The sequence below is a fragment of the Bufo bufo genome, chromosome 6 (assembly GCF_905171765.1).
Source record: "Bufo bufo chromosome 6, aBufBuf1.1, whole genome shotgun sequence".
Lineage (NCBI taxonomy): Eukaryota > Metazoa > Chordata > Amphibia > Anura > Bufonidae > Bufo > Bufo bufo.
In genome coordinates, this window is record NC_053394.1 from 329,015,838 (window position 1) to 329,040,121 (window position 24,284).

Genomic DNA, 24,284 nt, shown 5'->3' on the forward strand with positions numbered 1-24,284 from the left:
TGTCACGATGGGGTATCCCCAGATTGAGAGAGAGTCGGACAGAGGGACCCATTTCACGGGTAAGGTAATGAAAGCACTTTGTGGTCTTTTAGATATAAAGCAAAGGTTTCATGTGCCTTACCACCCTCAGTCTGCGGGCATCGTGGAGCGGATGAACCGGACCATAAAAACACGACTTTCTAAAGCACTACTGGAGAAAGGTTCCTCATGGGTAACCTCTCTGCCAGCCGTGCTAATGGGAATCCGAGTTACCGAGGCTACCAGTACCGGTATCACCCCATTTGAACTAATGACCGGACGCAAAATGCCCCTATGCCTACCCAATGAACCCCTAGTGTCAGAACCAGTGAAGAACGCTATCGCCAGAGACCTGTTTCTCCAACAGGTACAACTAAACCTGAAGGAGTTATTGCCTCATGCAGCGATATGGCTACACAGACCGTATCTACAGGGGGAAACGCCAATGCCCTCTGTAGGAGAGCTAGTGATGGTGAAAATCTTCCGTCGGGCCGGCCCCTGGGATGCAAACTGGGAAGGACCCTATCAGGTCCTTGAAGTAATGGGTGATACCATGCTAAAGGTGCAAAGGCCGATGACTACCAAGAAAAAGTCACGTAGGCGGCAGGCATATCGACCAGGCCAAGGCCACCCGAGCCTCCCCAATTCAATAACATGAACCCTCACAGAGTTGGGTGACCCGGGGAGGGTTTGGTGGGTCGAGGGTGGATCCATGAAACTAATTACATTCACATTGAATTAACAGATCACGGGAGGGAGACTCACCAAGGTTACGACCAGCCTGAAAAGATATAGAAATCCTCTGAACATGGCATATCCCCAACTTGTGGCACTGGTGGTAAGCATGATGATGGCAGGCTCAGCCTCTTCGGGGGAGGGCCTGGGAGTTAATATAGATATGGCTGACATATCTATGAATAAACCCGGCCTTTTAATGGTGGAATGTTTGGAGGGCAAAATCCTGAAACCATACGAGAACTTTTCATTTACACCAGGACAGTGGTATCTGTATGGTTTCCAGAGGGAGAGTTTTGCCCAAGGTGTAATTCAACATTATACCCCTGTGGAGAATGTGTCTGCCATACAACATGATTTACATGCCCTCTGCCTCAAAGAATTCAGACATTTTCGGGACTCTGACCCTACTCCTATGAGATCCTTACGATGGGTGTCCAAGGACCCTCACTTACATCCTTACAAACAAGTGGAAGCCAACACCACCACAGTGTTGTGTACCAAGGATGGGGTTCTGAGTCCCGAAGATGTCACGGGTGCAGAGTATAGTGGCTGGTATATCCTTAAAGCTACCTTCATAAGGAGGGATAGCCAAGATGGGCTGAGGGTAAGGACATATTTTGACAGACCCATTCCGGTAAAGGGCACCCTAAAAGCTTATTGTATGTTAAGAGATTCCCAGATGATTATCACCAGGGAATCCAGTTATGTTCAGGGACATGTGTCCACAGATTACATAAGAACCAGTATAGTGATGCTAAAGTTAAACTGCAGTAACTCTGGCCAGGCCCTATGGAATGACCAGAGTGGTCCGGTGAAACTGGAAGGCTTTTACCGAGCCACCGTTTTAAAAGTACGGACAGATGCCAAGGATCCCAGGTATGCTCAGTCAAAGGGATCTCCATCCATACGGTCTTTTATGATCACCATCATGAGAGACAATTGTGTTCAGGAGGTGACTGGATATTATTTCCTCACCTATGTCCACTGGGAACAAGATACCCAGATGGTAACCTTGGAGACTAATCCCTGGAGTTGGGATTTAGTGTGCAATGGGGTGGATACCCCTACAGTGGATGTATGGATGGACGGTACCCCTATGAATGAGGAATACCGGGGTAGGTATGTGTCTTCCGATTGGAAAGACCCCAGTGGCAGGGATATTAACTTTGACATCAATATAGATGGTTCGTTTAGATGGCCTTTTTGTGAGGCAGTAGATGAATGGTGCTGGACATTTACACAATGGGTCTATCTGTCTAAATCCAAACCCGTAGGAAAACTAGTGCTACAGGTTGGAAAAAAGTGACCAATGGTATCCGTTCAGAGGTGGAGGGCAAGTTTGTGTAACGGTGGTGAGGATCCCCTATGAAGAGACAGGTCTCCAACCTGTAAAAATGAATTTAGACTCTTGCACCGCCCCTATCCATCAATTGGCAGATCCTATAGCTCCTCAACTGTCATCCCCATGGAGGATCATCACGGGGACAAAATTCGTCCTATTTACTTGGAGAATTTTCCGTAGATGACTTCCGAGTCGACCAGTGGGATCACAGATGTGGGGAGTTTGTGAGGAACCAAATTGACATGATAAGAGGTTGGATAGAGGCGGGGCAAGAGGTAAGAAAGGACGATCTCATACATAGAAATCACAGGGGAAGAAGAGATCTGATAGCCATGGGACTAGGCGGAGGTGCATTGGGAGTGGGCGCCCTGAACACTATGGATATGGAAGTCCTGAGAGGTAAACTTGGGGATGTTGCGCGACACGCCGGAGAAGGATTCGAGACCCAGCTTGATGTAAACCACGTCTTAGAGGGTTTGCAACATTCACACATAGATGCCACTACCTCTCTATCTTCTGCTTTACGAGAGAAGTTTAGAAGGTTAGTTGTGGGTCTCTTGGAAGAACAGGATAGAGCTCAGCTCGCTCTGGCGTGTACGCAAGTCCAGAGTGAACTCTCAGGCAACCTTAAACATATTGTATGATCATTGTACGGCGGCCACTTCCCATTTAACCTCCGCCAACGGGTAAGTCCTCTTATATCTCCTTTTGCAGCCAATCACACCAACTGGTGGGTAGTCCAGTGGCACGGCTGTAGGAATCTCACTTGCACTGCTTCGTCATTGGCTCCTGTATCTGGCCATCTTAGACAGGGTTACAGTGCAATTAACTTAGGGATTGTCATAAATAACCAGACGGTGCTTCATCCACAGCTTCCCCCGGGCGTTCTAACCTATGAGAGAGGCCATCCTTATCTGTTAGACACCGAGGGATGTTGGAAGAAAGAGGATGCTATCCTCTGTCAAGGTAGTCAGGATCGGGTGTTAAGACACCAATGTTGGAGCACCGAGGGGTCCTGTGAGATGAAGGCCAGCCCAATACCCTCCTCCCTTAAATACTTGGGACAGGGGTATTGGTGCTGGTACCAAAGGCAAAACATGTCTTATACAATCTATGGAACTAACTGCACTGAGAGAGGAGAACTCCTCCCTGGAGTGTATTGCACCCTTAGTCCCGTCCTAGGTTTAGATGTCGCAGAGCTACAAGGAAGGACACCAATCACCCCGGAGAAAAGACTCGACATCCGCCCTGACGTACCCGTGAGACTCCAGAAGATTCCTCTTGGCTTTGGGCTAGAACTCAAACATCTCCTGCTGGACTTCAGCCAAGAAGATGAAATACTTAGGAATCTTCGAGAAACAGAGGAACAGGCCACCATCCAACTGACGCACGACAAGAATAAAATAACAGCAATCACTACCGCTTTGGGCAAAGACTCCAAGGTCTCCTGGTGGGAAAGTCTGTTTGGTTACAGTCCAAAGGCAACATCCTTCTTCAACCTATTGATTCATCCGGTGATAGTTCTTCTGGTTCTGGTAATCGTCATGTACACGGGACTGTGTCTAATCTACAGGAGGGTCAAGAGACTTGCGGACCAACTAAACCAGAACCAGATAGAACTTCACAAAGTTAATCGTAGGAGGCTCAGGACTTAGCTCCAACAAAGTCCTGGAGCCAGAGATCGCATGGACATACTGTTTCCTATGAGGGTCGGGACGAAAATCCAAAACCATCCTGTGACCTCATAGTATTGTGTGTGGGGTGGGTGTATATAAATATTGTATTGTAGTAGGTTTTTCCTATGAGGGTTCAGGGTGAACATCCAAAGCCATCCTGTGACCTCATAGCATTATGTGCATGTATATCACGTATTGTAGTAGATTTTCGTAAGAAGGTTCGGGGTATAATCATAGGCCACCCTGTGACCTCATCATATTGTGTATAGATTTACATTGATTATTTGCATGTGAGTTCCTCATGTACCCATGGACACTCTAGGTGCAAATGGGCGACAGCCATACTACAATATGGCTGGACGCACACTTGCATCCTATAGTCATTTCCCCAAGGACACAAAGGTCTGTTAACTACCAGTGTCTTGGGAGGTATAGAGAGTAGGCCAGGTGGCATGAGTCTCTATGGGTACACACTGAATTGAATTGGGCTGTATTGGGAGGGATATGACATGTTTGTGTGAGTGGGGTAGAGTAGATTCCCTAGGGTCAGGCCCCTCATTTACTAAGGTATTTGCCGCTTCAATATCGACAATGGTGACTTCTTGTAAGGGTTGGACTGAATGATGGTAGTGCGGGGTTCCTTCCCGCAGGTAGAATTTAGGTACTATGACATCACCTCCCCCCCAGAAAATCTGACCTGCCTTGTAAAAACCTATGTATCTGTCCATGGGAGAACCTCTCCGAAAACTGAGTCTTCAATTAAGATGAAAATCATACTGGTGTTAAAAGGTACGGCCGTCTGTACCCCATAAGGAGGTGCTACATGAATTACCGGCACTAACATTGGGGGTAACGGACGCCAGAAGAACAACACTGGCAAAGAGAGAGAACACGATCACTGAGTGGAGTGACCTAAATACGCCAAGGGTGAAGCCATTCCGGAGTCAGAAATAGACTACATAGGGAGTGGCTGACACCTGAGGAACATAATGTAAGATGCCGAGGAAGTTATCCAAAGAGAAGACTGTGTATTCGGTGGACGGAGACGTTGGTGAAGGGCAGGTCGAAGATGTTAGTCATGATAGGTGATGTCTAGGTACCTAAGGGTCATACTACTTCAGTCCTTCCTGAATTGTCACCTAGAGTGCGATTGAGAGGGGGTAAATACATCCCAACCCTTCCCCCAAAATGTTTATTGTCGTATTCCCGACAACAGGGGGATTGTTGAAGGAAGTGTTATATTTAAATATATATGTATATGTGCCCTGACATATATACATGTATATTGGCCCTTCACTGTGGGCCCGTCCAGGTGGGAACAGTGGATATACATGGGGATGTATGTAGGCCTCCTTGACAGGCATACATCTCTATGTATATATATGTATATATGGATGGGCTTATTGTCCCTTATGTATGTGTGTATGCATATTTATGGATGTGCCCCAAGCATCCATACACATATAATATAGGAACAAGACATGCCCCCCCCTCATGCATCCCTGCAGGGGATGAGAAGGTCTCCAGTTGGCTGGAAAATTATGTCCAGCCTCTGGTAACCTCAAAGGGCATGGGATCAATAGAGATCCGATGCCTTTTGGTATTTAACTATCCCCAGCCGTTGGATAGTTAACATAACAGAGAGAGGGAAACAAACGTCCCTCCTTCTGTTATCTGCACACCTCCGGCGCGATAATTATCGCACCGCATGGTATGCAGATGCGCTACAGGCGGAGGATCAAAGGAACCCTCCGCCTGGAAGCGCGCTCCGGGATGCGCAGGCCGGCGCGGTGACGTCATATCACCGCGCACGTGCACGTCCGGACGTGCTGCCTCGGGAGCGAGCGCCGCCAAACTTAAATAGTCCGGCGGCGATACGCTGAGGCACTTCTGGAATGGAGCCCCAGCCGGAGAGGATCATCCCTGGACAAACGAGCCCCCCTGGACAACGAGCATTGTACCCCAAGTATCCTCTATATACCCCCCTTGCTACCCTAAGTCTATCTATATACCCCCCTTGCTACCCTAAGTCTATCTATATACCCCCCTTGCTACCCTAAGTATATATCTATATATATATATATATATATCTATATATCTATCTATCTATCTATATATTATATATATATATATATCTCTCTCTATCTATCTATCTATCTATACACACACACACATACACACACACCCCCCCTGCTCCTGGTATATACCCCCCTGCTCTATCTATATATCCCCCCATACTATTCTACCCTATTTCCCCCCATACTATACCCTCTACCACCAACGAATCCTTCCTGTTAACCCTTGCAACATACCCCACCCTGGACCCTTGATACACCCCTTATCCCTTTGGTTACCACATATACCTTCACCCCCTGATCCCTTGGTTACCCTTACCTTCTCCTGCCCTGAGTCCCCCCTTTTCTATCCCCTGTGTTCCCCTAGGACATCCCTCCTAGCCCGTAATAACCTCTTGTCATTCCCCGTAGGGATAGGATATTGTCAGGATTGGGTGGGTTGCTGCTAAAGTGTATGTATGTGTATTAGTGCAATTGTAGTTAGATTTTGGGGAGGACTTGGGGCTGCGTTAGTATAGACAGAACCGTATTAGTGGGTTGTAATAGTGTGTGTATTCATATTGCTGTGGGCCGCTGTAACTATATAAGTCTATACCCTTGATATAGAAATATATAGTTATAAACCTTTATATTCCTTTGTATATGTAAGTTGCCCCAGCAATAGTTGTATGTATTGTTGTACTGTATTATAAGTGTATTACATGTGTTATGTAAGAAGTAATAAATACGGTGTTATTTATACCCTTTGTGTAGCGTGTACTTGTTAGCGGTAGCGAGTTAGTAAGGCGCATGCAGCTAGTAGTGAGTAGCGTAGGGCAATCAGTAGCGATTTGTTGTTAAGTAAGGCATAAATAGGCGGAGCTATCATAAGACGACTCACGCCTATTTATGAATATTAAGTATTGAGATTTGCATAAATACCAATAATAGGCCCTTTAACACACATGACCCTCTTCCTATTGAAAAAACTAAAGTTGGATTCAAAATGGCCCGACTTCAAAATAGCCGCCATGGTCACCACCCATCTTGAAAAGTTTCCCCCCCTCACATATACTAATGTGCCACAAACAGGAAGTTAATATCACCAACCATTCCCATTTTATTAAGGTGTATCCATATAAATGGCCCACCCTGTAGAACCTGTCCTAATCACACAGAAGGACAAATTACTTCACAACACTGAGCCAAAGAGCTGCCTCAGCCTCCTCTCTGCCTTACTGGTCAGTGATTATGATCTTGAATACAGCAGATAAGAACTTTAGCCAAATCTCTGGGGAATTTAGTACAGAGAGGATGGACAATGCAGACTGGGGCTGTGGTAATGGAGACTGCATACAAGTGGTGCTGCTGCTCATCAGCCACATCCCCACCTCCTCTCTGTACTTCATGTCTCGTCATGAACTTTATTCCTACAGAGATTCAGCTGAAGATCAGATTAAACATAATCCCTGACAAGTAGAGCAGAGAGGAGGATGAGGCAGCTCTTTAGCTCAGTGTCATGAAGTAATTTGTCCTCCTGTGTTATTAGGACATGTTTTGTGTGTCATTTTATTTCCCCTAATGATTGCTCCCTAGACCAAACGAGCCATTGTAACTAATGAAACGTATTTTGGAATATATTTAGCATAAAGTAATATTTAAATATTTTCATTTTCTTAGTTCCCGGAGAAACCCTTTAATATCTGTCATAGGAATACCCATTTAACATCTGACATAAAACATAGCAACATAGATAGCAAGGCGGCACAGCTGTGAACATTCAGATGCAGCGACTAAAGGATGGCAATCCCACTGGCCTTCTAATAAATCACACTCACTGTGGTGCACAGATTCAGAATAGCAGGATTTCATATGCAAAAGTTCAAAAGGAAGAAATACTAAGCGGCACTCACCAGTGTGAAAGTCGCAATTGTCTAAGAAAACATAGGATTGGGGCTGGGTTGAGATCCTACCTGATCTTTGGTGATTTTTATAGCTTTGGTCAGATCAGTCTTGCAGTAAAATCGCATGTTGTTGATGGGATTTTGCTCTTTCATGCCGTAATCCATATGAATGACCTGCATAGAAGAGAGCAAAACATATATAGTAAGGTGTGAAATGAAGTCTACAGTCCAGACTCTGGATAGTGATGACCTATCCTTAGACTAGGTTATTCATATCCGATCGGTGGGGATCCGATATCCAGCAACCCAACCAATCAGCTATGGACGGAGCCAGAAGCAGACATCTCCACCCAATGTGTAGTGGCCATGCAAGTCAGGTCCCATTCAACATTTAAAGCCCTGAAACTTCTTCAGACTGGTCATTCACTAGAGAAGTCAGTCAAAGCCACTGATTTTGAAAGCATTATCTGTTGACAACTGTCCCCTGATAAAGATGTCCGGGGAAAGAGGGATCGAGAGCATGCTGGATTTCAGAATGCCAAATCCTTGACACACACAGAACTGAAGGTTTTCTACATTAATGAGATTTCCTACAACTGCAATGTTCTATGGGAAAAGTATTCAGACGGTAGAATACGCGCACATATGGTAAAAATCCCTTGTGTTGGACCATATAGAAGAGGAGGACTTACATCCACTATAAAATCCTCAGGGCTGAGCCTGATGTCTGATGTACAGTACTGTGGGGTGGAATTTGCCAGGTCAGCTGGTAGTTTGTCATACTCCTCCTGTAACAGACCACAAAATAATACCACATAAAATACCATTGAAACCAATAATGGGAGCGGGAAAGGCAAACAGACGCCATAACATTGAGATCTCACCGGCTTAATCCCGCTATCTGCATTCGGCTGAGTCTGTCCCACGTACTTGTAGAGTTGCCGACGTTCTACTTTGCGCAGTATATCTCGGGCTTTGGACAGTTCGGGTTCATTGGAGTATAAAATCTGGTGCAAAATATTATCTGGGATGGAACAAAGCGAGAAAAATTGAAACAAAAAGTGGTTGGAGACACAAACAGTGTGTTAGTTGTGGCACAAGTTGCTTATGACTGGAACAGCGACGCTTTGTGAAACTGGTTTAGCTATAAATAAAGGCCTAGAAGCTAAGAGATTAGAGACAAACAACCCTGTTGTATCTGACAGACGGCCTGATTTATATTCAGAAGGACTCAATAAACTGTAACTAGCTGGCATAGGGAGCAGCACTGCTTACATTACCACTACCATGTACACTGGGTCACAACTGCCTTTTAACTCGTTAATGCCAAGGCCTGTTTATACCTTAAAAAGGTTTCTACCACCACATTTTCACCTATTTAGCTGTCAGACACTAGCGATCTGCTAGTGTCTGCTCTACCTAACCATGCTATTGTAATTCCTTTCTGTGCAGCGGTTACCTTAAAAAACGTAGTTTTATTGGTATGCAAATGAGCCTCTAGATGCTATGGGGGCGTCTTTTCAGCACCTAGAGGCTCAGTCCACTCACCATTTCTGCCGCCCAGCACGCCCCTCTGCTCTAGATTGACAGCCTACTCACGCCTGCGCCGTGTGCTTCTGTATTCGGCACTGGCGCAGTGACTGTCGGACTGCTCCCTGCGACGTAATCGGCGCAGGCAAGATGCCGGCGCAGGGAGACAGTCACTGCGCCTGCGCCGAATACAGAAGCACACAGCGCAGGCGCGAGAATTCGGCCGAGATGGAGAGAAGTAGGCTGTCAATCTAGAGGAGAGGGGCAGGCTGGAGCGCGCTGGGCGGCAGAAATGGTGAGTGGACGGAGCCTCTAGGTGCTGAAAAGACGCCCCCATAGCACCTATAAGCTCATTTGCATACCAATAAAACTATGTTTTTTAGGGTAACCGCTGCAGAAAAAGGAATTACAATAGCATGGTTAGGTAGAGCAGACACTAGCAGATCGCTAGTGTCTGACAGCTAAATAGGTGAAAATGTGGTGGTAGAAACCCTTTAAATTAATTGTCCGACCCTGAATCCAAATTCACAGGGGTGGACTGGCCAAAGACCTTACAGGGAAATTTCCCAGTGTGCAGATGCCCAGGGGGGCCACCCAAGTCCTCCTCACGGCCACCGGACAGGTACATAAATGATCTGATGCTCTCAGCATTAAATAATGGTAGAAGACTCAGGCACTTATGCACCTGGCCAACGACCACAGATGACCTCCTGAAGTCAACTGTATTGCTGTCCTCAGGACACAGATACGGTTTAAGGCTACATGCACACGAACGTTGTTTGTTTGAGTGTCCGTTCCGTTTTTTTTGCGGATAGGATGCGGACCTATTCATTTTAATGGGTCCGCAAAAAATGTGGACAGCACACCGTGTGCTGTCCGCATCAGTATGTCCGTTCCGTAGCCCAGCAAAAAATATAGAACATGTCCTATTCTTGTCCGTTTTAAACATCGTTACAATGGATCTGCAAAAAAAAAAACTGATGGCATACGGATGTCATTGTTTTTTTTTTTTTTGCGGATCCGCAATTTGCGTACAGCAAAACACATACAGTCGTGTGCATGTAGCCCAATACTGCTCCACCAATTGATCCCGCAGATTCAATCAATTAATAAGGGCAGGCATCGGCCCTAGATCTAGATTAACACAGAGCACATTGACCCAGCGGAGCCAGGGCAGTTTTCCCCGTCTCTGTTGTGTCAATTGTAGATATATCTGCAAAGGTAGATTCTTCATCCACCCTGTGACTGACATTAGGTATCCTTTACCTTTTTACCTTATGTGTAACTCTAATTTTGTTATTTACGTTTTGTATTTCCTTGTAAACTGCTGTATGTGGGCGAGACTTCCACAGATTTGAAGACTCGCCTCAACAACCATCGTTACACGATAAGGAAAATAGGTCAAGACTTGCCTATTCCTAAACATTTTTCTGATTTTAATCATTCAGATAGTGAGCTGAAATGTTGGATCATTGATCACATCCCCCCACCTAGGAGAGGGGTAATAGAGTATTGTTGCTAAAGAAAAAGGAGCTGTATTGGATTCATACCCTGAATTGTCTTAAACCTAATGGTCTCAATATTGACTATAACCCTGAGATGTATACATAAAGGATTGGTTTGCCCTATGATGGTGCTGCTTATATTGTTCTTGTCTTTATTCTGAGTAGGTGGATGTTTTCTGAACACAAGTAAGCCATTTTATAATGGATTTATTGTTTTCTTTTCACAGAAATTTGGATGAATGAGGTGGAGTCATATGGAAGTTAAACATGCATGCCCAGCGGAATAACATTGTGTCCCCATGCCATCGTTGCCATTTGTTTTATTTTGCTATCTTCCAGGTTGTGTCAATATGTATTTTATTTTAATGTCCCGGGGTTATCAGGAGATCCCTGTTTCTGGCTGCGTTAGGAGGATTTTATGGGGCTGTCTGTATTGCATGATTGACATGGCAGTGCCGATCGTGCTTACATTGTAAGCCCATTGGGGTGGAGGGTTTACCCCTTTGACAAGGCGTAGCCCCCCCTTACCATTGTCCACCTGCATGCCGTTATTCTAGTGTAAAAATAACTCTGGGCAACTTGCCAATACCCAAGATGGCGCTGCCTGTTATGACATCATGTGGGCATGCGCTCCTGGATTTAGCTTTTGTGACTTGCTGCGCAATGGCCGAAGTAGTGATAGGCATGTAGTACGCATGCTCCACTGACGGCATCGATCTCTACACCCTAGAAGCAACCTGGCGCCTGCGCATTGCTATTCATCACACGCCGAGTGTGGCGGCCGATCGCATGTGGGTCGCAATACACCTGATGGGTATGATTTTGCTTTATTCCTATGTCCCACCCCCTCATCTTATCACTATTATCACAATGTATAGCGCTTGTGCTTAATTAGCATCACTTATGTTTTATATCTGTTTTCGCAGAAATATTCACCGATTATGTATTTCATCTGTAATCATGTATTTGAGATTGAAGTAATGTATCACTTTCCTTTTTTGCAATTGATTTTATCATGTACTATGGTGATTTAATATTATGTATATTGCTTGTTTCACTTTTTAATCATGTAATTATTACTTCTATGAATTGTTTGAGCTATTTATATTTTGCACTTCACTTGTGTTCTTTGCTTGAGAAAGGCTCTGTGTATGAGCCGAAACGTTGCCTCACTATAACTAACTAATATTATATATAATATTATAATATATATATTTTTTATTATTATTTATTGATAAATAGATCAATCCCCTATTCTCAATAGGTTATGGTCAAAGCTTTGTTTTTCTGCCTCTGCATTCCAAGACCCATAACATTTTCAGAGATTCCCAACTTTTCTGGTTTGAGGTCTACATTGTCAGAATGATCCAATCCCAAGGGCCACAATAAAACTTAGAGAGGCTCGTTCATTGGGTGACCTTGGGCAATCTTCACTTAAAACTCACCTGTCAGCTTGGTATAGGCAACCATGTCATCCACTGAGCCAGAGATTGTATAGTACTTCCCATCTGATCCTTCAATCTTTATATGTGGATCGGCTTTCAAGAAAGCATCGGTAATCCTAAACAAAAAAAAATGTAAAATTAACAACGGGAGAGGCATAACAGAACGTGAATGAAGCGGCTTTCTGCTTTCTAACAGGGACAACGTTAAATTCTAATTTTTCTTTTTAATATCTTATTTTTAAAACTTTTACCTTCACAATTTCCACAATACCTCCAACAACACCAATTCATATGACTGTGGGGGTATATGCGCTGGGTGGGTTTCAGAGTGGATTCGGTGCAGAAAACCAGGCCGATTCTGCCCTGATACAGTCCTCCATTGTTTTCAGTGGGAGGCTCTGCCGCAGTTCACGCAGCTGAGGGTTTTTGCCACAAGGTTTTCAAGACCATGCCAAAAACGTACAGGCCCATTCTTAGTGCCCCCTCGCAAAGCTGTGGCAAAAGCCTGCCTGTGGTTTAGCTCCATTCAATGAAGCTAAACCTAGAGTGGGTCCACATGAAAACCCACGGCAGAAACTGCAGCATAGCACAGTGGTTTCTGCCATTGCATATGTCATGGACAGAATCCTTCACACAGAACCTACACTTAGGGCCCAGTCACATGACTGTATTTCAGGTCCGCCTTTTTTTTCATTTCAATAGGGCTGCAAAAGATGCGGACAGCACACCATAAATAAAGATAGAATATTTCCTATTCTTGTCCAACTTGCGGCCGGTATCTGTGTTTTGTCTGTTAAAACGGATACAGTCATGTGAATGGGACCTTACACAGCAATTAATGTTTCTGGTCTCCAAACCAGATCCTCAAACTATCTGGAGTAGGTGGTACTTTATTAATAATATATATTAAAATTAGTGGTATACTGTACACATTAGATAATGAATGGTCTGGCCAGAGTTTAAAATATAGGTATCCACTCAAAAAGGGACTAAGTGCGAAGTAATAGAAGGATCAGATCGATCCGCCGTAAAACTAATAGCACTGTATTATAACAATCAACAAATTACTGCAGTACTTCCATCCAACCGATACAATGAACGCAATTCTCTGATAATAATCTATACGTGATAGTGTCAGGAATGTTCGTAATGATCCAAAGCACATAACCTTTAAAATATATCCAATTAGCTGTCGTATTAAAGTCAACTTGTGTATAAGCGTAAAAATCGGACATCACAGCCAACACATCGCTTGAGTTTTCCTCTGCACAATAAGTTATACTCGCAAGCCAGGTTTGATCACGGGCGGGATTTCGGTGTCCCGCGTGGTGTACTACACCAGGCCCCCCGTTGCTGCTAACTTACATGAGTGTCGAAATTTTCCACCAGAGGCAAATCGATGAACGTTGGTTCGTAATGTGATGTCGTAAATTCCAAGACTTTGTTTGTATAGTCTTTGCCGGCGTCTACCTTATACACGTGCTTTCCTAACTGGCGCCAGTGTTTTAATTTGTAGTTCCGGGTCATAGGTGGTCACGAACTTAAAATGTCTATACGGAATGATTGCTCTAAGTTGCGATTATCTTTATATTCAAATGAAGGATCTAAATCAAACGCGTTTCGGGACTTTGGATGGTCCCTTCCTCAGTGGTCAAAAGCAGGAAGATGTGGCATTATAATTAATCATCTGCGCCTGCACCCCAAACAGACTCTGTTTAGCCAACAGCGAGTCCTTTTACAGGGACAGCTTCCTACCTGTAGACGAGCACCAATCGATCTAGCATATTGAGTGGAGCTCATTTAGCACGTTTAAATGTAGAAATGACTGTACTCTGTAGGGGTGAATGAACATTTCTATGATCATTTGTCCCCATACAGTTTGCATACTGGCAACAGTGCATCTCCCGATTATCATATAGTACTGCTGGAATGGAATCTTGATTGCTAATCAATATGTTGATAGTCAACCCCGTTCCCTGCTGTGCCACTGCAAAGTGCTGCAGAAATACATTGAGAAGACTCCTGAGCGCGCGCTCACAATGCTGAGCATCTTCTGAGAGCAAGTTCAGAAGTCCTCTCAATATATTCCTGTGGTGCTGTGCCGCAAGTACAAATGGGGGTGTAGTGTAAGGAAGGAAGCTCATGATCCAAGTTATAGTAACTGGCCTTACATTGTCTCAATGATGTTGCCAACTTTATGCTGGTATGCACGCCGATGGAGGCAGTTGCGTGTGTGGAACATATCATACAGATTTCCAACCTCCTACGAATAAAGGGGGAGAAAAAAAACTGGTTTCAGTTTGTGCACACTACAATAAAGTAAGTGAGTTAAAGGGGTTGTCCCACAAAAAATATGCTACAGTTTTCAAACCAGCACCTGAATACTTTTGTAATTGCATGTAATTAAACATTTAATATAGCTACTGAGTTATTTAATAAAATGTATCTGTATAGCGCCACCTGCTGTTTTTTCTTCTTATTTATTTGTCCTACTTACTGAGAAGGCCGCACATGCTCAGTTTCATCCTTCAACTGCCTCCTGAGATGTGATAGGGAGAAAGCTACAGAAGAAAGACACACCCCCTGAGAAAGGACACTCCCCTTGAGCTGCCAACTATATATAAATCTAGAAGAGCAATAGGAGCAATGAATGGGGAGATCTCTGGATCCATGTGAGGTACAGGGCTGGTTCTAGCTTTGTTAGAAAGAGCTTGTCATGTACTGTATGATGTCGGATTTTTATTATTTACATTAATCATGGGATAACCGCTTAAATTTTATATGTGGTTATCATTTGCTCAAGCCTTAAAGGGGTTATGTCATGATTGGTTTAAAAAATAAAATTCAGACATCATAAAGTACATGACAATAACTTTCTAACAAAGCTAAAACCAGCCCTGTACTGCATAGGGGTCCACAGATCTCCCCATTCATTACTCCAATTGCTCTGGTAGATTATCTTCAGCCTGATAGCTGAGGGAGTGTGTCCTTTCTGCTGCAGCCCTCTCCCTGTAACTGCCACAGCTCATAACAGAACATATGGCTGGTGGCAGTTGAATATTTAAACGGAGCACGTTCGACCAGTTCAGCGAGATAGACAAAAAATAAAAATAAGAAAAAGAACAAACAGCAGGTGGCGCTATATAGATACATTTTATTGAATAGCTTATTGGCTACACTAAATTTTTCACCCCTTAAGCCACCATGATGTACTGGAGTGGGTCTCTGCAGCGGGCCCGGCTGTATCATACAGCCAGCACCCAGCTGCACTGACAGAGAGCGGCGATCGTGCCGCCCCATCATTTAACCCCTCAGGTGCCGCAATCAACGCTGATCGCGGCACCTGTGAGTGAAGGCAGAGGGATGAGATTCCCTCTGCCTTCCGATCGGAGCCCCCGCAGTGAAATTGCGGAGCTCCGATCGGTTGCCATGGCAGCCTGGACGCTGCTGAAGCGATCCATGGCTGCCACGGTAAGCTCCATGCTGCCATATGCAGAAAGCACAGGCAGCAGGGAACCTGTGAAGATCCTATTCACCCTAATAGATCTCTATTAGGGTGAATAAGACAAGGGATCAAAAGATCCCAGGTTCTAGCCCTCTAAGGGGGCTAATAGTGAAAAAATAAAAAGTGAAAAAAGGTAAAAAAAATATAATAAATAGTAAAAAAGTTTAAATCACCCCCCCTTTCCCAATTTTACATATAAAAAACATATACAATAAAAAAAAATAAACATATTAGGTATCGCCACGTCCGTAAATGTCTGAACTATTAAAGTATTTTAAAAAAATCCCTGCCCGGTAAACGACGTAACAAAAAAAAAAATTAAAAACACACAGGGAGGGGGTGCAGGACAAGACACCTCTCTATGATCCGCAAAGGAACGCACTCAAACCATCCCTAAATGGCTGCCAAGTGATTTTACATTCCTCATGCAACATGGCCATTGCAGGGTAAAGGCCTGGCCACGACTTTCCTCATCAAAAATGAGTTGTCTGCATGGGCCACGCTCTTAAAGGGAATGTGTCATCAGAAAATATAATATCAAGACATTGTTGGTAATTACAATACTTACCTTCTCTCTGGTGCATATGTGTTTCTTTTTCCCAACAGCACAAACTCTCGCAAACTTGACAAATCGCTTATAATCAAAGTTGTTTTGAATACCCAGATGATGACAGTCCCTATTTAACAGAATAGAGAACACATAAATGGAGGTTAAAGGAACTGCATAATCAGAAAACAAACTATTGTTTAAAGAAAAATTTTATGTTGCAAATATTTAAGAAAATTTGGTGGTTATTTTACATTTTTCATGTCTATATTTTTAAAAAAATTCTAAAATCCTCCAGTTTTCATACTGGCCACTAAGGCTACGTTCACATCTCCAGCAGGTAAATCCAATAGTCTGTTCTGGCAGAAAAAGAGACTAAGGGCTCATGCACACAAACGTTTTTTGCGTTTCGTATACGGGCCGTATTTTGATTCCGTATACGGAACCATTCATTTCAATGGGTCTGCAAAAGATGCGGACTGCACTCTGTGCGCTGTCTGCATCTGTTGCTCTGTCCTGTGGCTCCGCAAAAATTATGAGACATGTCCTATTCTTGTCCGTTTTGCAGACAAGAATAGGCATTTCTATAAAGGGCCTCCAGTTCCGTTCCGCAAATTGCGGAAGGCACACGGGCGCCCTCAGTTTTTTTGCGGACTGCAAAAAACGGCACGGTCGTGTGCATGGGCCCTAATGGAGTAGCCGTATCTGAGAGCCAGACACCACTGGATTCCCATTGACAATGGGACTATAATGATTTGATGGGGATCCGGTGGGTTTTCTGGCATAAATGCCGACTTTCGGCCAGAGAAATCAAAATTGCTGGTATTTATGCCGGTAATCCGCAGGATCCCACTATTGTCGATGGGAATCCAGTGGTGCAGATAACTCAGTCTGTTCCTTTGCTAGAAAAGAGAGAAGTGTACCTACACTAAGCCTTATAATAGGCACTACTTCTTGGTCTGTACAGATCACTTTTCATCATTATCATAGGTAGGATTACAATGACAGCAATTTTTATTTATAAAAAACAAAAAACAAAAAAAACAAACAAACCACCAATTATTTCTTTTCTATATAAGGCTCCGTAGAAAAGCCAGGATTTGTAGGAGTAATAAATATACAAAAATTTACCTGATCCTCACATTGTCTCTGTTTACATGGCTTCAATGGTGACATACCGTATACCCCCATGTGCCCACTGCAGCCGATTATGGACCTAAGCAGTATATGGATGCTGCCATGTAAACAGAGAACTGAGGTGGGGTCAGAAAGAGTAGTGCTTGCTGGATGAAGTGGGGTTTAATGGGTAAGCATAGGATAGTTTATCATGGACCAGGCTTTGGATGAAATTTTTCATCATCTCGGAAAACCCCTTTAAATTAAATGAACAAGAGTGGTGACCTGCTGTCCTCGAGTCATGAGACCATTTGACATGACGCAATGGAAGAAGGTGACCACTGCGACAAGCGATTGGCTGCAGCGGTCACAGGATGTTGACACAGGCACACCTGGAAGCTGCAGAGCGGCGGGGATCAGGTAACTATAATCACCACTGTGGGAGAGGTCTGAAATATGGTGGACAACCCCTTTAAAATGGAGTTAACCCAAGAAGACAGGTACCTGGCAAAGTAGTCCCATTTATCCACATCAATGCCATTGCGTTTGTTGGCCACAATCTCATAAAGAAAGATTTTGTCTTCTCGACGACCTTCATAAGGCCACTGTAAATGAAAAATGTTAGAGTTTGTACTTGGAATATGCCACCATCACAGACACCTTTAAACTTTTTAAATTTTTATTAAAACAAACATAATACTTCAAACATGGCTCAAAACATTTAATGAGGTTGTTTGCAGATATTTTAAGAGGTGTAAAGTAACATAGGTTGTGATAGGAGTTAACCCATTATCAATGCTAAATCAAAACTTACAACATAGACTCAAAAATCTACAGTAATAGTAATGCTGCCCTACATGGAAAATGCGGTATGAAAATGCTTCATGGTCTTGCCTGGCACGTTACTGGTGTAGTACAGTGAATAATCCAAATCTTCTATATCAAGTGTTACTTACAGATGTATTCTGACTAGAATTGAAACAGTCATCTTCAGGAGGCAGAGGTCCGGCTATCTGCTCCTTAATAAATTTTAAGTCTTCAGGCAAGACGAGGCCATATCTTTTCATTATGGTTTCCAGTTGATTGGATTCAATAAGGTGGTCGAACATCTTTACAGAAGCAGTCTCGTGCTAAAAACGAAGTAAAAAAAAAATAATCACATACAACTGAAAACTGGTAAAAAGTCAGGTGGCGTAAGATAAGCACGATTCTTAATAAACTTGTCGCATCTTGCAATATCCATAATGGAGGATTGCAATGTGGGTGTTTGGGGACAAACTGCTTATGGACACCATACAAATTCAGATTTTTGATAATGGGTTTCGCTACAAATTGTGGCAAAAACTGCGACAAAATCGGTTTGTACAATGTATTTGCTTAGGATTATATTATTTCCTGTGTCTGTGTTTATTTAGGCATCTGGTATGAATTTGTGTTCCTATGGAGGATGAAGATGGCTTCAGTAGAGATAGGCCGAATATATGCCTAATCAGAAAACCTGGTAGTCATCAGGAGAAGTCAAACTGGTGGTCTGGGCTGGAAGGAAAAGAAGAGGATAGAAAAAAAAAAAAAAAAAAAAAAGTCTCTGAGTAGCTGAGGACTAAATGACAAATGTTCCATTCCCCTTGTCAAGAGGATTTGTCTCTATACAGTGTGATATTGTTGAAGTCAGTGTGTAGGGACAACCCCAGTTGTCAAAGCTAGGAGTGAAAGATTGTGTTTACTATAGACTTAGCATGGCAGGTCAGCAGTGGCAAGTGTGGGGTGGTCAAGTTTAGACCAGGACTTACTTAATCTGCCATTGGCTGGCTGTGTGCCAAAAACTGGAATCTATTCCAGGTATGGGCATGTATAGATTTGAGTTATAATTTACACCAGATTTCACATAGTATCTGTCACAATAATATTCTAGCTCAAATGGCACAAAAAAAAGATATTGTGCCATTTGACTAATAGCAGCTAACAGAGAATACAGCTAAATGTTTTTTTTTTTATCAGTCTGCTGTATTCATTAATGGGATTTTTCAGAAGTTTGAAGAGGTTGTGGAACTGCTCATCGAATACCGAGGACAGTGCCGTACATTGTTTAGTGGCTGTGCTTGGTACTGCAGCCCAGGTCCATTCGCTTGAATATGACTGAGCTCCAAATAGTTCATGTGAGTGATGAATGAGACCGTGGCCCACAAAGAATTCATGTAGCTCAACAGAGCACCGTGACCTCTTCAAACAGCTAACTGGCAGGAGATGGTGGAAGTCGAACCCACACCGATCAGATATTAATGACTTGAGGATAGGCCATCAATACTGACCTCCTAGAAAAAACGGAATTAGTCTTACCGGTAATTCTGTTTCCATGAGATCACCACAACGGCATACAAGGAGATTGACCCCTGACCTCTGTAGGGGCAGGAACAGAGAAAGGTTAAATACCCCCCTCCCACCACCAACACCAGTGTTTCCAAAATCACACAGAGTAACCCGGTGGTGACAAACAGTGAAAAAAGGTATTGCTTCATACCTTCTGGAGACCCTCCAAAGTAAAAAAAATTAGAAATGTAGGGAGGGAATAACGTGCCGTCGTGATGATCTCATGGAAACAGAATTACCGGTAAGACTAATTCCGGTTTTTCCATAGCATCATCACGACGGCATACAAGGAGATATAAAAAATATATCAGTTAAGTGGGGGCTACGGCCTGGAGGACTTTCCGTCCGAAGGACAGGTCAGAGGATCTGGAAAGATCCAGGCAGTAGTGGTGTTTTATAAACGTATGAATGCTGGACCAAGTGGCAGCACGACAGATTTCTTCCAGGGATGCCCCAGCTCTCTCTGCCTGAGAGGAAGACATGACCCTAGTGGAATGGGCCCTAATGTTGACTGGACACGGAAGATTTTGTATTTGATAACACAGACAAATAGCTTCTTTAAGCCATCTAGCTATAGAAGACCAGGAGGCTTTTTGGCCCTTAAACCTTCCTCCAAAGAGAACCAGCAAGTTGTCGGATTTTCTATACTTTTCAGTCGCAGCAATATAGTTTAGGACTGCCCGTCTAATGTCCAGAGAGTGGAAGGAGGATTCTTTGTCAGAGGGGTGTTGACAAAAGGAAGGCAGGGCAATTTCCTGTCTCTGATGAAAACTGGATACAACTTTAGGGAGAAACCCAGGGTCAAGTCAGAGAATGATCCTATCACCTAGGACGCGGAGGTAGGGTTCCCTGACGGATAGAGCTTGCAACTCGCCTAATCTGCGGGCCGAGGTTATTGCAATTAGGAAGGCAGTCTTTAGGGACAATAATTTTATTGAACAATCAGAAATGGGTTCAAATGGTGGTAGAGTGAGACCCGTAAGAACGATATTTAAATCCCAGGAGGGGACACGGGAGGTGATTGTTGGACGGAGTCTGGTAGCTGCTCTAATGAATCTTTTGATCCAACGATGACTAGCTATATCTTGGTCAAAAAAACAACTTAGGGCTGAGATTTGGACCTTCAGGGTAGAGGGTCTAAGCCCCAGGTCGAGACCCTGTTGCAGGAAATCCAGGATTCTTTGAATGTTGGGTCTATGCAAGTGTGGAGACTTGTCACCGCTCCAGGAACAGAAGCGCTTCCAGATTTTAAGGTAGATTGCTGATGTTACATTCTTTCTGGAGGCTTTCAAGGTAGTAATAACTTTATCTGACAAGCACTGAAGTCTCAGGGTTTGGGACTCAGGATCCATGCTGCCAATTTCAAAAACTGTGGGTTTGGGTGCAGAACCGGACCCTGATGGAGTAGATCCCCCCGCATAGGAAGGGGCCAAGGATCCTGGAGGGAGTATTTCTGGAGAGATGTGAACCAACTTCTCTTCGGCCATAGGGAAGCGATCACAATTACCGTGGCCTTGTCCTGGCAAATTTTCTGGATTACTTTCGGAATTAAGGGAAGTAGAGGGAAGGCATAGCATAGTTTCCAATGCCAACGGATGGCGAAGTCGTCCAAGGCATGAGGTCTGTCCCTGGGGTTTAAGGAACAGAATGTCTCCACCTTTGAGTTTGCCCTGGTGGCAAATAGGTCCACGTCGGGCATCCCCCACTTTCTTACCACTAACCTGAATGTTTCTGGGCTTAGGGACCATTCCGTATGATCGATCCTGTGGCGGCTGAGAAAATCCGCTTCCCGATTCAATGTTCCTTTCAGGTGAACTGCAGATATGGAGGCCACCTTCTGCTCCGCCCATGAATTTTTTTTCGTTGTCAGCGTTTGAAGAGTTGTTGACAGTGTTCCCCCTTGATGGGAAAGATAAGCGATGGCCGTAGTGTTGTCTGATAGCACTTTTATGTGATGAAGACATAGTATTCCCTCTGCTGCCTTCAATGCTTCCCAGACTGGTCTCAGTTCCCTGAAATTTGACGACTGGGATCTGATAGATTGTGGCCAAGTGCCCTGAAATAGATGATCCCCCACCTTTGCGCCCCAGCCGAACAGACTTGCGTCTGTTACTACTTGCAATAGGGGAGATTTCTGCCAGGGAGTCCCCTTGGATAAGTTTTCGTGGTTCTTCCACCAATTTAGAGTCTGCAGTACCCGGATTGGTGGGATCACTTGACGATCCAGAGAGGATTGGCACCTGTTCCAGACGCTCAGGATCCAGGATTGAAGAGGTCTGAAGTGAATCTGGCACCAGGGAACTGCAGGAATACAGGATGTTAACAGACCTAGCATACTCATTGCCTCTCTGATGGAGCAAGATCTTCTTTTCTGAAAGGATTAGATTTTTTGTTGAAGAATCGATATCTTGTCTAGGGGTAGGAATACCGCTTGCTTCCGGGAGTCCAGAATCATGCCTAAAAATCGAACTTTCCTCGAGGGGGTGAGGACGGACTTGTCTTCGTTCACAATCCACCCGAGGTCGTTTAGGATGGAGAGAAAATATCTCAGATTTGAGTTGATCTGATTGAGATCTTTGCTAATCAGAAGAAAGTCGTCCAAGTAGGGAATTACCATAAGTCCCTTTCTCCTGACGAAAGCGACCATCTCTACCACCACCTTGGTAAAGATTCTCGGGGCCGATGAGATCCCGAAGGGAAGGGCTCTGAACTGATAGTGATGAATTTTCCCTAATATATCCTGGATAGCAAATTGGAGAAAACTCTGAATCGGCGTGAATGGGAATGTGGTAATAAGCGTCTCGCAGGTTTATTGTACACATGAAGAAGTCTTTGCTTAAAAGTGGTATCGTAGATGCAAGGGTTTCCATCCTGAATTTTCGGTAAAGAATAAACTTGTTTAAGGGCTTCAGGTTTATGATCGTTCGAAATGTGCCTTCTTTTTTCTTGATTAGAAATAATGTTGAATAGTAACCCCTGCCTCTTTCTGGAGGTGGAACTGGGGAGATTACCTTCATCTGATGAAGCTTCTGGACTCCCTGCCAAAGGTTGGGTTGAAAGCGTGTCAATGAAAAATTTTTGGGGGTTTTGAAGACCACTCTATTTGATAGCCTGTACCGACTACTTTGGAGATCCAGGGATTTTGGGAAATAGATTCCCATGTCTCCAGGAATTCTGAGAGTCTTTCCCCCACTCCGGCGTCATTGCTTATCGGACGATTTCTGGTGGGAGGAGGATTGACCTCTTCCTCTTCCCCCTTTGGGATAACTCCAGCGCCCCGACTTCCCTTTCCCCCTGTAGCTTTTCTCTTGACTCGAGGAAGAGCGAAAGGGAAATCGGCGCCTGAACGGACGATCTTCCGGAAACCCTTTCTTTTTGTCCGCGGCCTTCTCTAAAATCTTATCTAGGACCGGCCTGAAAACATTCTCCAGAAAAGGGTATAGAGCAAAGTTTCAATTTAGAAGTCTTGTCCCCAGACCAGCATTTCATCCAAAGTGCTCGTCTGGTCGAGTTGGAAAGTGCCGCATCTCTGGCGGAGAATCAGACCGACTCGGCCAAAGCATCCGCCAGGAAGGCCGTGGCAGATTTTAAAAGAGGGAGAGAATTGAGGATTTCTTCTGTAGAGGTTTTATTTTTTATATGGTCTTCTAATTCTCCCAACCAGAGATACATGGATCTAGCGACTGAGGTAGCCGCAATGTTGGTTTTAATATTAAACATGGCAGCCTCCCAAGACTTCCTGAGGAGGCTGTCGGCTTTACGATCCATAGAATCCTTGAGTTGGGAGGCATTCTCAAATGGAAGGGATGTTTTTTTGTTCACTTTAGCAACTTGAACAACAATCTTGGGGATCTCGTTGAAAATTTGACTCCTCAGGATCAAATAGTAATCTATTTTTAAACGAAGCAGAGACTCCCAGACGTCTTTCCGGATCTGCCCATTCTTCAAGAACTATATCTTTAATACTTTCGTTTATGGGAAACACACATGTTTTTTTTAACTCTCAATCCCCCAAACATCTCTTCCTGTACGGAATGGCTACGTTGTACTTCCTCCACTCCCATAGTAGATCTGACCACTCTTAAAAAGGTCAGACATATCTTCAGTAGCAAAATAGTATCTACGACCACTATCTACCGAGTCCGAATCAGAGACTCTTTCCCCCTCTTCCCAGGACCTGGCGGAGTGGACACTCTCGTCCGCTATGGCTTCAGAGTCAGAAGGGGACGGAGATCTAACACGCTTTTTCTTAGGTTGCGGTAAATCGGGGGGGGATTAGCAGATAGGTGGGCTAAAGATGAAAGGATTTCCTCCTGTATCATAGATTTTAATTCTTCCTTCAGAGAGGGTGCTTCATCCCGTACAATATTTGATATACAATTTTTGCACAGTTTCTTGAGATAATTGTCAGGAAGTTTGCCACTACAGGAGATACATATGAGGGATCTCTTGATCTTTTTTTGGGTTTCTTTAGACACCTAAAGGGAGGAGAAGGTAGCTATAAGGGAATGGACAAAACTAAAAAGGGGGGGGGGGG

The 24,284-nt window shown here is 44.1% G+C and overlaps 1 protein-coding gene across 1 annotated transcript in view; it reads right to left on the minus strand.

Annotated features, from left to right (window-relative positions):
• Window positions 1-24,284, minus strand: part of LOC121003293 (deoxynucleoside triphosphate triphosphohydrolase SAMHD1-like) — a 92,435-nt gene that overhangs the window by 26,036 nt on the left and 42,115 nt on the right. The window contains exons 7-14 of the mRNA XM_040435022.1: window positions 18,337-18,510; window positions 17,885-17,985; window positions 16,286-16,394; window positions 14,384-14,475; window positions 12,213-12,328; window positions 8,617-8,756; window positions 8,425-8,520; window positions 7,802-7,906 (exon numbers count right to left, since the gene is read on the minus strand). Of these exons, the coding sequence (XP_040290956.1) occupies window positions 7,802-7,906; window positions 8,425-8,520; window positions 8,617-8,756; window positions 12,213-12,328; window positions 14,384-14,475; window positions 16,286-16,394; window positions 17,885-17,985; window positions 18,337-18,510 (933 nt within the window). The remainder of the gene's footprint in view (window positions 1-7,801; window positions 7,907-8,424; window positions 8,521-8,616; window positions 8,757-12,212; window positions 12,329-14,383; window positions 14,476-16,285; window positions 16,395-17,884; window positions 17,986-18,336; window positions 18,511-24,284) is intronic.